Here is a 16455-nt window from a genome sequence, read left to right on the forward strand (position 1 = left end):
ACTGTATTGTTGTTCTCACTGAAGCTCATAATAGACTGAGAAAACGTAATTCAAAGCTGCATCAGTTGATTAAATTAAAAGAAGCTGGTTTATGCTTCAGTATGCTGTCCTCTCAGAGTTCATTAAATGCTGAGAAGATGAGCTCAACTGCAGCCCCTAAGGGAAAAGCAAGAGAAATGAGGGAACCAAAGATGTGATGTCATAAACATGTTTAGAAGCTTTTATCAAGAATGATCTAAAACTGATGATGGAACTGCTGCATTGTGAAGTGGGAGGGATGGGTAACAGGGATATGGTTGTGTTACTCCAATGGAATAAAAAAAGATAAGATGTAATACAGAAACAATATAAATATGAATTTAGACTAAGAGCTTTATGAACAAAGGTGTGAAGTACATTCATGATTCTGTCTTATGTACATTTTCTCTCTGAGTGTGTCTCGATAAGAAACATACACCTTCATCCCATGTCCTTTATGCCTGTGAGCCATCAGGACTGATGACAAGCCAGTTGATAGGTACCAAGGCACCTGAGAAGACATGGAATGAGCAGACAATAAATCTGTTACAAGTCCTGTATTGATGTGGGAGAGAGAAAAAGATGAGAACTGAATTTGTAGAATTTAGATTGTTCAGCTGTTACAAGGATTGAGTGTTAAAAACAGACAGATCATTAATGAAGATTTGAGGAGTAAGAACTTTCTAGATTTAAGCAAATGTAGGGAGATGTGGGGTAGTAGAGAGTACTAGATAATGCATTAATGCTTATTTATAAAAAAGACCTTGATTGTGCAAAAAAATGCATGGATACTCCTCCTGAAGCCTTGTGTAAAGTTATTCTTATACATGTGTGGAACCCAAAAATAGACTGATGGTCAAATTACTGACAAGTCAAACTCAGGAATTTGCTCTTTATACTAATTGATCTTTAACCCTGTTTGACCTCTAAGAAGACTCTTTAAATTACTGTGCTGTGTAAAGCTACTGCTCAATTTTTTCCCCCTCCAACTTTCAGCTTGTTCTTAAGAGCAGCTGTTGTCCTCCTTTGATGCAGCCAGCATCACGGACTTTGGCAGCTCCATTCAAGGAACAGCGATACCACCGAAGCCCAAGTGACTCCATAGCTAATAACTATTCTCTTACTGCACGGGATTTAACACTGGAAAATGTGCACAGATTAAAGTTCTCTTCAGCGGGGACATCACTGAGTTCAGCAGAGCAGAGGACAGCCTCGTCATGTATCCATATTTGCGTGTGTTGTTTGTAGTTTGTTGTTACTTCATTGTCTGGTGAATGGGTTTAGCTCTGCTTTTTGCCAGTCTGGATCAATATCTTATGTGAAAAATATTCCTGTATGTGATTTTTCTTAACTGGTGCTTAAAGCTTCAAAAGAATTTGGCCCTTCTAGGAAAAAGCTCAAAGGTTCTGCAAGAAATCAACAGGATTCTTATAGGTAATGAGCGGTAATGTTGTAAATGTGCACATTAGTACAAGCAGCCTCAACATCTGAGTTGTAGTTTTATATTGCCTTTTATTTGGGTGCTATGTCAAGCATCCAAGCATGAAACAGTAACTCTGAAAACAAAATAAAAAGAGTCTGTGCCTTAAGTCTGGAATTCCATGGTGCTAAGTGAGCACCTTTAACTGCTGCTTTGTGGCAGGACTTTTGTCAGTCTTGGGCATGCTAAAGGAAGGGTTGTTCTCTCATAATTACTGACTAGAGAAGATTGTAGAATTGAAGTCTCTCAGTTTTGCTGAGGGTTTAAATGCTCTGTAATGTTCCTAGAGTTGTGTCAGACTGAGTAATCTTCTGTAGCAAATATTTCTTTTTATCTTCTTTCTGCTCATCTGTAAGACAAGGAAATAGTCCTCTCTGGAGGTGCTATGACAGTACCATTTTTACTCTTGTCTAAGATAATGTGGTGATGAGTACCATAAAAAAGAGGAAAAGGATGTTTAAATTCTCTTGAAATAAAGACTTAATAAGGAGAAGTAAATCAGATATGGAATCCAGTATTGTTCATCCTGAACATTGGAGAAGTAAATAAAGTATGGAATCAAGTATTGTTCATCCTGAGTGATACAGAAACCAGCATATAATCATGAAACATGTCTGTAGTGTAACATTTACACAAAGGAGCCAATATGGATTTTAAGCTCATATTGTTAAGATTTTCATAGAAGTCTGAAAATAGATGGAGATCTTGGGCCACCTGAATAATAGTGATCATAGGTCTGACTCTGATGGAATTGTTTCTAAGATGCTGCCTGTCTGAGTGATAGGGTGCAGCTGTAAGGTTTACATGATTGTATTCTTTCTGTTAAAGTAGTATGCTATGGTGTGCAATTGTATAGAGGACTTTTTATGCCTAACTGAAATACACTGAAGTGTGGACAAGCATGACCTATGAACTAAATTAATATAATGCTTGTTCCTTGTCCATAGTGATTTAAGACTCCATTCCTGCTTCTTTATGAATTTGTTTTATTCATTTATTACTGCTGCTTTAGTGAACTAAGCTTGTTTTCTTTTTGCATAAACCTTGTCAAACAGTTTGGATCCCCTTTCATTGTGTTCACTTGCTCACATGCCAGAATTGCATGGCATACACTATACAGACAACCACCCCCTCACCCCAGAGGAACAGTTTGATGTCATGCACTTATGTGAAAAGGAGAGAAGTAAGCAAGAAAAAACACCTTCAGGAAGTGATATAGAGGTATTTATGTATTTTGGTTTTAAGATGAGAGTAGGAGCAGTAATAATCTGCAATACATCTCTGTAAACTTCAAAGTAGTTGAGGAAAGAAGGTGGTACATGAGGTCTAGAAGATGTAAATATTCAATGTAGCAAACTGCTGTTAAATGTTGACAACTCCTTTCCCATTTATGTGTCTTTCTAGCTCCTCAGTCTGATTTTTGTTCTAAAGGGGTTACAAATTGAAGTTATCTTCCCATGTACTTAACCTCTCATATTGTTGGCTAGTGCTTCAGAGATCAGTAATTTCCTATGCTGGTATATATGCTTACATCCAACCAGACAGAAGTACTGTAAAAGTGTCAGGCATTTACAGTGCTTTAAAACCAACCAAGTGGCAGATAGCTTTTTCCATTGCAGACAAGGTTAAAATGATAAAAAAGTTGCAAATATTTTGTTGTAATTAATTCTCTGTCAGAAAATTCTCTAACAAATATCACGTTTTAAACCTGTTTTAGCGGTACTGTTACTACATCTACAATGGAGTGCAGGAAGACATGCTGGCACCTTATGATGAGGAAGTGATGAATGGCATTTTAAAGCATATTCCAGCTCACATGCTTGCTAACCCAAAGCTAGAGAAGTTACTTGCAAGTTTGAAGGAGGAGATTGAGGCAGATTATCGTATCAACCTCAAGAAAGCCATTGGTAAGACTCCAATATTATTGATTCAGAATCCATAGATATTTATTGCACTTTCAAAGCAAGTCTGTGTTGTTTGTGGGCCCTTTTAGTGGTCACACTAATGTCAAGAAGAGGTAGTGGGTCTGCTTCCTGAATTCTGTTGATCTCCTATGTAATGGGCCATTGGTAGGAATTGAATTTTGGTACCATGAATTTTGATATTTAGAAGGTAATAGATCAGACCTTTGACTGCCATGTGCTTACTAGATGTGACAGATGGTTCCTTAGATTTCTTAGATGTTTGTGTTTCACAAACATCTAAGAAACCTAAAAATCTTCCTTGAAAGGGAGATCCACCCTGGGGTTATAAGCAAGGAATTGAAGCATGAAATAAATGTGCTTCAGCTGGAAAGACAGAATGAAAAGTTGTTTTCTCCTGCCTCTTAATTTGAGAACCAAGACCAACTCTTTCCTTTTTCTAGAATAATTTTATTGTTAAATTGCTAATTTGGTTATTGCTCTATATTTCATGGTAAAAACATGCAAGTAACTATATGACAGTGTATAAACTTCAAATGTGTGGAATTCTGCAGCTTCCTGAGCTATGATGACACCGTGCTTTCATGTACTTGCAGTTCTGTATGTCATGCAGTCCTACCATGATCCATGTGATTTGTTCTAGTTGATTACATCTTGATGGATCCAGCTGAGAGAGAGAGACTGTTTATTGGAGGTACCCCCCGCCCTTTTCCCCAGAGAGTTGTCCGTGCACCAGTCCCATGGCACAGCTCTTATGGAGAAGTGAAAAGCTGGATGGAAAAGAATCTATTCGTAGTGAATCCATTGATGCCCACTTTGCAACAGCTCTGGCTTTCTCAGTAAGATATCTTGTTCATAGGATCTTAATTAAACTGAGAATGTTTTTATTTTATGGCTTTAAAGAGTGGATCTGCTGACCTCTCTATGTATGCTACAGAGATCCTCAGCGAGCCAGTAGACAGAAAGTGGCAACATCTGTTTTGTAAAGGATTCTTTGTCTGAGCCTGTGAGAATTGCCACATAAAATGATTGTTTCCTGCAGACTCTCAATGCAAGCATGAACAAGTTTTCTGTGTCCACAGTGAAGCACAGATAATTTTGTGCTAGGAAGAGAACACCTCCCTTTGTGAGAAGATGATATCTCTAACTAATAATGCAGTGCTGCATTAAATAACGATTTGGAATTCTCACCTTGTTTTCTGAAATTAACAAAAGTAATTCTTAAAATTGAAGCTCTTTCAAATGTGTGTGTTTGAAAGTTGGTCTGGGGACTTTTGAAAATTGAAATATGTTTTCTTATGGAGTTAAATATGGTAGTTAGTAATCCTGAGAACTGTTCTTGCATTTATGTACTGTTTGCAGGAATTTAAACTCTTCCATGTTATAGGCTGTGATCTATGCCATGCTACTTAAAACTATTAATATGGAATAGAAGCAGTAGATGTCATGCTGTATGTTCTTTAATGCCTACACTAATGAATCTAGGAAAAGGACAAGAAAGTATTCTAGCCCTTGTAGCAAAAAGAAGTAATACAATTTAACATATAAATGCAAAATGAAATTTGTGAAGTCTTTTATGTTGCCAGAAGCAAAAACCATTAGAAGTCCACTCGTTGGACAGTTTAGCAATGAAGTGGTATGCATCAGTGAAATTAGTGTTTATAAATATATATGATGACCTTCCTGTCTGTATTCCATTGTTTGTTTGTTTTTTAAGAGAATTCCATACAATCTCCTGTTTGCTTTACTTCCACAGGTATAGTCATCTAAGGTTTGTTCGCACTGAAGAGCTGCTTTGTGGAGACCTGCCACTGCTGCCTACTGCATTTGAGGAGGTCATTCGAAGACACTGTGTGGAAGCTCACAATATTCTTCAGAATGAGTCAGTGCTAACTGTAGTGACAATAGATAAATAGAATGTCTGATTTACATCAAGCCCCCTTTTAAAAACCAACCTTAAGCTGAGATAGCACTGTTCCCAGCCACAAGGCTGCCAAAGGAAGGGGAAAGTAGCAGTAAGGTGTGCATTTCTGGATGCTGATAGAGCTGTTGACACTGCAAGAGTGCTTGTGCAAGAGCCAATGGGAATAAACTGACTGTGAATAAATGTAGACTGGAAGTTAGAAGGTTTTTAATCATGAGAAGAGTGGAGTGTAAGTCAGTAAAAACAGTGACAGAAAAACCTGACTTTTTAATTGTTGAAATCGATCCATTTAAGAAACAGTTTATATGAGGTGGTAGCCCATGACATAAGGTGACTGCATTCTGCCACCTGAGATCTCTTCCAAACTCAAGTTTCCTATTTAAGGTTAATAATTCACTGTTGCTACTAGTATTTTGACTGTTGATATTAATTTAAACTAATGCTAGTGGGCTGTTACAAGAAGAATCTTTAGTTTAAAACCTCAGGTTTCCTCTTTAGTCCTGGTAGTTCCAATTTCATTTAACATCTAGTTCATTTTCTGCCAGACTGTGGAATTTTGCTTGTTCTTTGAGTACTTTTAAAAACTTTGCCTGCATGTTATTTCATTGTAGATGGATCCCAGCTTGTGCATCAATTTTCCTCGATGAGAAAAGGAAATGGCTTCATCTTGCCCCTGAAAATGACAGTGATTCCCCTCAGCAAGTTGAAAGCTATTTTTGTTCGGTGGCAGCACTAATGTCATTACAGTTACGGGAGATGGTTGTGAACTCCTTAGAAGATCTTCTCACGTTTTTTATGATCCACAAGGTATATTCTGCATATCTAAGCAGTGGAGATAATTCATATACCCCCAGTTCAAGAGACAGGGATCTGCTGGAGAGAGTTCAGCAGATAGCCACAAGGATGATTATCAGACTTGAGCATCTCCCCTGTGAAGAGAGACAGAGAGACCTGGGGCTGTTTAGTTTTGAAAAGACTGAGAGGGGATCTGATCAATGTCTATAAACATCTGAGGGGTGGGTGTTGAGTTGAGGGGGCCAATCTCCTTTTGGTGGTGTGCAGGAAGAAGACAGGGACCAATGGATACAAAATTGAACATAGAAGGTTTCATCTCAACATGAGGAGAAACTTCTTTACAGTGAGGGTGACAGAGCACTGGAACAGGCTGCACAAAGAGGTTGTGGAGTCTCCTTCTCTGGAGACTTTCAAAACCTGCCTTGGATTCATTCCTGTGTGAACTACACTGAGTGATCCTGCTTTTGGCAGGGTGGTTGGACTCAATGATCTCTGGAGGTCCCTTCCAACATTCTGTGATTCTGTGAAATGTATTGCTCTCTGAAGGCTAAAATAGCCCAGATAGCGGTTTGCCTTCATAAAAAAATGGCTGGATCATTCAAACAGTTGTGTGTAATCAATGGAGTTTTTTCTTGTGTGGTCAAGAACTGCTTATTTGAATAATCATTTTGCAGGCCTAGGCTTTCAACTAGAGTTTTCAGCTTTTGAAGTGAGTATGCATTTATTAGTTCTTTAAAAATTATTTTAATGAGACACAGCACTTGAATGAAGTCAAAAGGGTGCATAGTCGTGCATGTGATCTTTGGCAGACATAATTTATGCATGCAGTGTCCTTGTCCATACTAAATGAGTGTTCTGCATTATTTCAAGTCATGCACATAGTTTGAACAGTAAGCATTAGACTATGAGACTGTTTAGCACTGTTTTGGGTGAGCCTGAATCTTAAACCAATCCTACTTTAGCTGATTTCTTTGTCATGTACAATTTGCTTTCTTTTCCATAAGGATGGAAGTGATTTTACAGAACCATACAAAGAAATGCAGTTCTTTGTACCTCAGACACTAATAGTCAAACTCAATGTGGAAGAATCCAAGATTGTCTTTGAGCCACCTTTGAAAGAGTGTTGGAATTTAATCAGTCATTGCTTCAGGGAGATCCTAGACAGTGCTGAGGAACTTCCAAAGGTACTGGACAAGTTAGAGCTGCCTACAAAATATATGAATAAAACCTATCTGTGGTATAAAAAGTTATGAATGAGGCAGAAAGCTGACAAATGGAACATAAAGATGTGGGTTGTGCATCACAAACTATGTGAGCATTTATGACTGTAAAAGATGACATAGAAATTGTCCTTTTTCACATTCAATTTACATAAAAGACCTATTTTGATTTTCATTTTTGCAAACAAACTATGTGTATAACCAAGTGTTAACTATGAATCAGAGCCCTTTCACATTGCTTTTATTGGTGTTATTTTTTTCTTTTCATGGTTTTTTTTTAAATGGTAGGTGAATAGGCAACAGAATCCTTTATTTCCTCTATTGTATATATATATTATAACATTTGCAATGGTTCCTTTTAGGTGGAAAGATTACTATTTCCTGAATTGAAAAGGGATGATCTCACTCTGAGAACAGTCAAACCACATGAATCATTGTTTTTAGAGTATGTGAAGAAACTTGAAAAGATCTTTGAGAGCAACATACTTGGTCCACAGAAGTAAGTTTTGTCTGTTTACTCTGTAGCTCATCCAAGCCCTCAGATTCACAACATTATTCATTTGACTCAAATAGCTTGAGCTGGTTAGTTTCTTATTATAGAGAACCTTCGCATTGGAATCTTACGTTTGTTTTTGTGATCTTCTGTGTTTAAGATATTTAAATGTGTACAAGAAATACAGCAATCTTTTGAGCAATGATGCAGAGCAAGATGTCACAGATTTCTTGAAAGAAGGTCATTCTTTAGAGGCTTCAGCAGAGGTAATATGTAACTCACAACTGGTACATGTTCATACAGTAGCCAACACATCATGCTTGACTTGCTAAGGTAATACTAAAGAACCCCTATTCAAATCACTTGTTTTACCCTTGGCAACACTAGGGAAGCCATCTCAATTCAGGTAGCCCTTCAGGGTTGCTGTGAAAATGAGCAAAGGTTTTGTTGGATCTTAGTAGACATCCTGTGGAAACCTACCCACAGTAATTGGTGAATCTGCAGCTTGCTGATCTTTTGCCTGTCTTGTCCTTAGTCAGCCCTGGCTCTTCTTCTCTGCATTCTGCATTAGTCTGTGGATAAATACTCCTTTGGGAAACTTGTAGTGTTCCTTAATATGGCATATTATTGTGCAAACCTTTCATCCCTGGAACCCATGAACTGAGCTCTGGAAAGATAAAAAGTAGTTGTTCCCTCCTCTGTTTGGAATGTGTTAACCATTTGCTGGATGGGAACAAATTAATTGTTGCTTTTTTCATCCATAGACTTTAAGAAAAAGTAACAGATGTGTTATTTTCCATTTGTAGAAGATTGAGAACTTGACAAAACTGAAAAGAGAGATAGCTTCCATGCACGTCACTGTCCCTCTGGCCATGTTCTGTCTGGATGCTTCACAACTAAATGAGGAACTCTGCAATCGGACTCAAAATCTTAAAGATAGATTGATTGAATTTGAAGTGAAGGAAAGCAGAACCTTAAATGAAGGGTATGTGTCATTAGCATGCATGGTTTGTGCTGTCTGCATGGTCTGAGGCTCTGTATCTGTGAATGAGATAACTTTATTCACCTGCTGGATTTTCTAGTGCAGACGAGATGTGTTCAAGGACACCAAAGGGTGTATTTAAAATTAACAGGAACAAAGATATTTCTAAATAAATACCTACATTAGTCTGTATAGAGTGTACATGGAGATTGGAAATATGCTATTGCTCTTTCCTACACTACTGACCACCTAGGATTTGGATTGAGGGTTCTCCTGCTGCTGTTCAGATAAAGCAACCCGAACCACCCTGGTAATTAAAGTGAATGGAGAGAGGCAATCACTATAAAGACATTATTCAAACCAATTATCTAAAATGCATCTCCATATGGAGATGAACTAGACTCTAGAGAGGCCTCTCTGCCTCCACTTACTGTGGAGGGGATCTAGACAATGCCCATCCAACATTTACAAGGCTTGAGCTGATCTAAGTGAACCTATCCTTTATGTGTGGTTGCTGTTTGCATGCCTACTGTCTATCTATTTACAGTACCAAACTGAATCTGTAACAAGAAAAGGTATTACTGGGAAGAAGGAAAGTGAAATGATTTCTTTGTGTATTTTCTTTTTCCATATACAATGTAAAATAAACTTAGAATGTTTAATAGTTCTTATTTTTATTACTTTGTTTCATACTGTGCATTTGCTTATATTGATGTGAGGTGATTAAGTGAGCTCTTGTTTACTGCATTCAGACATTTCTTTGTGCAGGAGATTGGGTCTCTAAAAGGAAAATCTAAAACCATAAGGAGGAGATTGTGTGCTGAGAATTGTCTTTTGGAACTAATTTAACAATCATCCTATTATATAGCAATTCTTATAGACATAGTAGGGTAATAGAATTGATTTTACAGAGTAAAATACCATCCTTTATCTATCTTCAGTATGTATTCAATCTGAGTACTTAATTTGTAAAGCAATTTAATACTCTTGTATAAAAGACAAACTTAATTAACAAGATCTTGCATCTGTCTTCATTTATGATCCCAGTGATATGTCTGTTTTCTTTTTGTTGTAGAATTTGCAGTGAATACAGCTTAATTGCAAAGAAATTGAGTGAGGTGCCTCCGAACACAGAAAAGCTAGTGGAATTATTTCAATACTTAAAGAAGTCCAGTGAAGTGACTGTTTACAAATTGAGACAGGAGATTGCCAAAACAGCACACAGGCTGGAATTCCTCATGAACTATGCTGATCTTTCTTGTAAGTCTCAATTAGATACCTGGTCATCGTAGTTGTGATGCTTTAGCTTTTGTAGATAATTCAGCACTTACACACTGTGAACTAAATATGGTTTAAACATCACTTTTATCCACCTTATGTAGGTGTTTTAAATGTATTTAGTTAGGAGTGGTCTGTGTTTGTAGTTAAATGGAACTGATATTCTGGAATAGTTTATTCTTACTAATTTTCTGTGCCTAGCTAAGGTCTTACTCAGAGAATTGCATATTCTTAACTTGATTTCAGAGTTTTGTTGTCAATCTAACTTGTTTTAGGGAAGAGTTCCCTTTGCAGTGAAGATAATTCAGCCAGCAGCTTGAAATACACAGTTTCTCTGCTTCTCATTAAATGTAGTTTTAACTATATTGCCTGTTCTTCACAACAGCCATTCTGTTGGTTAGAATGTTGGTTAGAATGTATTTTCCTTAAAATGTCTGTATTCTGTTTTCCTTTTAGATGCTGACATGAACTTGCACAGCAAAGTTTTCCATTGGCCTGAAAAGATTGAGACAGTCTTTGAAAACAGTAGAGATGAGTTGAATGAGAGGAGGAGTCAGGCAGAGCTGGCTTTGCTTGAAAGGTATGGTGTTAAGGCATTTTCTTCCACTGAGTGTTTTTAAGTAAAAGAAAATGCTCATTATCAGTAAAAGGGAGATAATGACAAAGGAAGACTTGGAAGGGAGCTGAAAAAGTGAAAAAGAAACCTGATGAGATGTCATGAAAATACTGTTGATGAGCATGGATAGAATATTCCTGTGCTTTAAATAGGTCTGAACAGAGCAACAGTGATTGTTGCTAGAATCTCCATATTGTTTTATTGTAAAGTACAGCATTGCACAGAATTTTCTTACATTGCCTTCACTCTGTTACTTCTTCCAGGTAGTAAAGATAGCAAATGTAAATTAACTAAATCAACTAGGAGGTTTGAAAATGAACCTTCATTTCTAATCTTGTGAACTGCACAGTGCTGATTTAACTGATTGATGGGTTTCCACTGGCGTCCCTATTTACCTTTACGCTGGTATCAAGATCAGATTTCACCTGGCAGTACCCACTACAATTAATAAAATAACTGAAACCTGGAAAGGAATTAACTGGAACATCCTATTAACCTAGCTATCTGTACTTCAGGTGCTCTCAGTTTGAGGAAACTCTTGAAGGTTACCATAGAGACCTCGAAAGCTACAAAAAGCGAGATGTCATGACCATGCAAGAAATTAAGAACAACACTGAGAAACTTAAAGAGTTAAACAAGAATATAGATAATGCACTAGCAGAATATGAGGTTAGTAATTATTGGTCAAGCATGGAGCTTGTTTCAAGGTGCTGGATGAGCAAAAGTTTGGTTCCTGTTCCTATGGTTTTCAGGGCTCTGGCCATATGTTGTCAAGATGGTTTTAAAATTTCCTGGTTTAGAAATACGTAGCAAATATCATCTTGTCCCTGTATTCTGAGTTCTCTGCTTCTCCTCTAATTAAAACTACATGATTTTTGACTGCTTTTATCATTTCCAGAACTTGCCTATAGGCGTTAAATCTGTGTTATATCACAGAAAGGGAAGTTTCAGATGCTAGCAGGAAGCTGAAGGCCGAGATGCCTATATTCTATTCAGGACTCTCTATGCAATGTAATGTGTAGCTGAATCGTTTGTCTCAGCTATGCCTCTGCTGGGAAATGAGAATGGCTACCTTTGAGAGATCTCACAGGCATTGTGGAGCTTAATTAATCATCTAACTCACAGTGAGACAATGAAATTTCTACATTTATAGAGCCTTAAGGACCAAGATTTTAATTAAGTCCTGCTCAAAAGAGAAAATTGAACCAATTAAATGATTTTAGGATTTAGATCAATTGCTAGTCCTACATACATATCAGCACTTAATCTCATATAACACATGTATATTTAATTAGTTGGAGTTAACAGCCCTTATACTTTGTTTTAAATAAATCAGAATAAGCAATTAAATTTGAAGTTTCCTAGTACATGACCACCATGAGGGGTGTGTCCACACAATGACATGACAATCAGCTTACAGAACACATGAAGTTAAACATTGTCATGGAATGAGAGATCAAGTTTTATGAAAGGTCTGTCAGCATTGTAAAAGCACAGACTTGAGACTCAATCTGAATTCAGTGTCTGCTCAGTAGCTGTAAAATGGAGCAAGCAATACTTCTTAAAAATAAATCTGCAATCTTTGCACATTGATTTCTGCTGTAAGGTTTTTTTGGACTGAGTCAATATCTTGCCATGAATAACCACAGCAGTAATATCCTTTTTGGTTAGAGCACCCAGATGTTTCTGTAATAGGAAAAAATAATCACTAATAATAATAATAAAATAATCCTATAAGCCTATGTGACTGAGGAACTTATATCCAGGTTTCAAAGTGGATTGGTAACTTCTGAGCCATGGCTTCACCTATTTCTAAAATAGATACAGATTTTTAAAAATGGAGTAGTGAAGGAGGCCAACAAATAAATAGAATAGAATAAACCAGGTTGGAAGAGACCTTCAAGGTCATTGCATCCAACCTATCATCCAGCACCATCTAATCAACTAAACCATGGTACCAAGCACCCCATCAGGTTTCCTCCCAAACACCCCCAATGATGGCAACTCCACCACCTCCCCAGGCAGCCCATTCCAATGGGCAAGCACTCTCTCTGTGAAGAATTTCTTCCTAACATCCAGTCTAATCCTCCCCTGGTGCAGCTTGAGACTCTGTCCTCTTGTTCTGGTTGCCTGGGAGAAGAGACCAACCCCCGCCTGTCCACAACCTCCCTTCAGGTAGTTTGTAGAGAGCAATAAGGTCTCCCCTGAGCCTCCTCTTCTCCAGGCTAAGCAACCCCAGCTCCCTCAGCCTCTCCTCATAGGGCTTGTGCTCCAAACCCCTCCCCACCTTTGTTGCCCTTCTCTGGGCACCTTCCAGCAAGTCAACATCTTTCCTAAACTGAGGGGCCCAGAACTGGACACAGTCCTCAAGGTGTGGCCTAACCAGTGCAGTGTACAGGGACAGAATGACCTCCCTGCTCCTGCTGGCCACACTCTTCCTGATACAGGCCAGGATGCCATTGGCCTTCTTGGCTGCTTTTCAAGAACATAGTTACTTTATTTACCTAAAATCCGCAGACCTAAATCTGCAAATCCATCTGGCCTTATGCTGTGTAAAAATCAATTGCATCCACTGTTCCCTATTTAAAAGTTTAAACAAGTAAGATTTTTTGATGGTAATAAAGCTTCAATTTAATTTCATTTTTTTTCCTTCAAGGCTATTAATAAAGAAGAAGAGTTGCTGGAGCGGGACAAGAGTCAGTTTCCTCTGTTGCAAATTATAATTGTAAACAAAGAACCTTTTGAGCAACTTTGGATGACAGCATATGATTTCAATACCAAATCTAAGGAGTGGATGAATGGTGAGGCTTTGGTCTTCATTTGATGAAACCTGTCATTTTCAGTTAGTTAAGTAGAAGCTGAAAGGGTTGGTTAGTTGTGAAGACATGGAAGGAATAAATAGTCTTAGGCTGTATGAAATACAGTTGTTGACCTGGATTTGGCATCAAGATTTTTTTTTTGGTATCAACACTGATTTCCAGTTAAAGGAGAATGATTGTAAATATCTGTAAATAAACAGCCTTGGAAATCTGCTTGTGGTGATGTGCCTGCTGTGGGTTCTTTTTGTACCGTTGTATTTAGGATCTCTCCAGGAGTTGAATGCTGATGAAATCACAGAAGAAGTTGGAAATATGTGGAGAACTATGTACAAGCTTACTAAGAGTTTTCAAGATTTGCCTGAGCCTAGACATGTAGCAGAAACTATGAAATACAAGCTTGATCTATTTAAACAGCATCTTCCTGTGATGTCAATTGCCTGCAATCATGGAATGAAGGAAAGACACTGGGTGCAGGTACTTTAAACTCTCTTTAGCAGTGGGAGTATTCTACCACAGAAACTGACACAGGAATGGTTCTTCGTTTCACAGGAGGAAGATCTGTCACATGATAGATCCAGTTTTGACATTTTAAGGGTACAGGCAGGGCCTTCTTTGTAGCAATTATTTATGACAGAAAAGCAAATTAGGGGGTTGCATTAATGCTTCTTTAGTGTTTATTTCTTGCTGTTTAAGAAATCTGTTACAAATACACATCTTGGTGATACCTTTTATTTCTTACTTTATTTTCAGATTAGTGAAATTGTAGGATGTGAGATCAAACCTGATGAAACTACCACTCTTAAAAACATATTGGATTTGGGACTCTCAAAATATATTGATCAGTAAGAAACTTTACTCCATTGTGTTTCATATGTCTGATCACAAATACTAGTTCTATCCATTGCTTGATAAAATACAGCTACTTTTACAGCATGTTCTAACAGCACACAGAACATTCCAAACAATCAGTTGTGCTTGTAGCACAAAGGCAGTCATAGAAACCAGTCATATTCCTAAACTACTAAATTTTTACACTCAGAATTTTCTGTCTGTGCTTATTTTCAGATTAATATTAATATCTCTAAATTGATGAGTCTGAAAATGCAAGAATACTCTGAAATAAGAGATTATGGTGTTATTAACAAATGCATGTGAAAGGTAGTCTGATGTGCAACTCTTCCTACAACTCTTTTGTTTGTTTTTCACTATGTTGCAAAAGTATTTTCAGATACATTTCCTTTCAATTTAGGCTGGAACCCATTGGAGCAGCTGCAAGTAAGGAGTATTCCTTAGAGAAATCAATAGAGAAAATGAAGTCTGAGTGGATCAACATGCAGTTCAGTCTAGTGAAGTACAGAGATACTGTGAGTAAACACCAAACTAATACATATATTGTTGAAAAGAATTAGATTCTGAATGCCATTTGAGACATATAAGAGGGAAATTAGTGTTGATGGATTGTGGTGTGATGGAAAGTGGTATCCTACCCCAGGGCCTGGGCAAATGTCTTCGTTACTATATATCTTTATATTTGGACGTTAGTATCTAGTTAACTAGTGATCTCAACATATTAATCCTAATAAATCTGTAAGTCTAAGAGCTTCTCCAGTGTTGTATGGAAAGCTGGACAGTGGTGAGATTTTAATCTGCCCAGAATTTCAGTGCATGAGATTTGAGTCAGAAGTCACTAGCATCCCTGGCTAGCTTCCCACACAAAACAGTCCATCATTTGGCCTTTGAAACAGAGACATGCAGTGGAGATAGCATTTGATATCTTCAGTATGCTAAAGACTTTCTTGTTGCCCTCTGCTTTTTTTCAACTGTGATACTGAAGGGAGAAACAGGAAGCTGAATGAGTGAGAGGTTGAAGAGTGGTAAAATAAAGCAACTGCTATTTGCCTTATCAAAGTGTAATGTATTTACAGGACACCAGCATCCTGTCATCGATTGATGACATCCAGCTTTTGCTGGATGATCACATTGTTAAGACACAGACAATTTGTGGCTCCCCCTTCATCAAAGCAATAGAAGCTGAATGCTTGGTAAGGAAAAGCTGGTTTGATTGAACATGTATGCTTTCCCTAAGGGCTTTTTGTCATGCTAAGAAATTATGTAGTTTTTAACTCACTGTAAGATCACATGTTCATATTTTCCTTAAAGAGCTTTGAACTAATTGTTTGGAGAGAAAGGTGTTCAAATCTTGCTTTCTGGCTAAAGAAATTGTATTGCTAGTTATTATAAGCAGTGTTTTTTAGTTGGATGTCTTGGGAATGAGTCAGTTAATTTAAACAAACCCTGCTGCATTGTGTAAAAGGACATAGGCCTGTCAGTTGTGTGAGAGAATTTGTTTGTAATCCTCTGGTGCTGTTACGATCCATAAGAGTTCCAGGGTGTTTTTTGTTAGCTGTCCTTCTACGTTGCAAAGATGTAACCTTTGTGAAAGATGATGAATTTCTAATAGGAAGATTATGCAGAAAGCAGAAACTTCTTTCCCATCACTATTTAATATAACTTTTTCTGGCCTAGTAGTAGGCAATGGTAAGACCTAAGTTCTATCCTTTCCTGTGGACTTTGGCCAAATCATAGGTAAAGCTGAGTTCTGCTTTCTAGTAGGGCTGGTGAAATGGAAGGGAATGGTTAATACAGAGCTATTATAACAATCTTCATCCACTTCTTGCAGAGTAATGAACAGTACAGACTGTCTCTTTTCTCCTTGCAATACATTCCCTTGCACATCCCTTACACTGCAGACTGTCAGTCATAAAAGCAATGCTATCTGAAATTCTTTATTCAAAAATAATCTCTCTCTGGTGTTAAAACTCTTTTGTACTGCTAAAGTTGCCCCTGTTTGGGGTGGGGAGAGGGAAAAAATGGAACCCACTCCATACAGGGCCTGACATTTACTGTC

At 37.6% G+C, this 16455-nt stretch overlaps 1 protein-coding gene across 1 annotated transcript in view; it reads left to right on the top strand.

Annotated features, from left to right (window-relative positions):
* DNAH3 (dynein axonemal heavy chain 3) overlaps positions 1-16455 on the top strand; it is a 59590-nt gene that overhangs the window by 3389 nt on the left and 39746 nt on the right. Inside the window, exons 3-21 of the mRNA XM_068146809.1 lie at positions 1015-1237; positions 1383-1452; positions 2554-2719; positions 3216-3405; positions 4064-4259; positions 5177-5302; positions 5956-6151; positions 7144-7323; positions 7722-7858; positions 8013-8118; positions 8659-8837; positions 9910-10094; positions 10569-10692; positions 11244-11397; positions 13385-13529; positions 13810-14021; positions 14298-14389; positions 14797-14911; positions 15473-15589. Of these exons, the coding sequence (XP_068002910.1) occupies positions 1015-1237; positions 1383-1452; positions 2554-2719; positions 3216-3405; positions 4064-4259; positions 5177-5302; positions 5956-6151; positions 7144-7323; positions 7722-7858; positions 8013-8118; positions 8659-8837; positions 9910-10094; positions 10569-10692; positions 11244-11397; positions 13385-13529; positions 13810-14021; positions 14298-14389; positions 14797-14911; positions 15473-15589 (2913 nt within the window). The remainder of the gene's footprint in view (positions 1-1014; positions 1238-1382; positions 1453-2553; positions 2720-3215; positions 3406-4063; positions 4260-5176; positions 5303-5955; positions 6152-7143; positions 7324-7721; positions 7859-8012; positions 8119-8658; positions 8838-9909; positions 10095-10568; positions 10693-11243; positions 11398-13384; positions 13530-13809; positions 14022-14297; positions 14390-14796; positions 14912-15472; positions 15590-16455) is intronic.

The sequence above is a fragment of the Melanerpes formicivorus genome, unplaced genomic scaffold (assembly GCF_026170545.1).
Source record: "Melanerpes formicivorus ecotype bairdi unplaced genomic scaffold, bMelFor1.0.p_v2 SCAF_14, whole genome shotgun sequence".
NCBI lineage: Eukaryota > Metazoa > Chordata > Aves > Piciformes > Picidae > Melanerpes > Melanerpes formicivorus.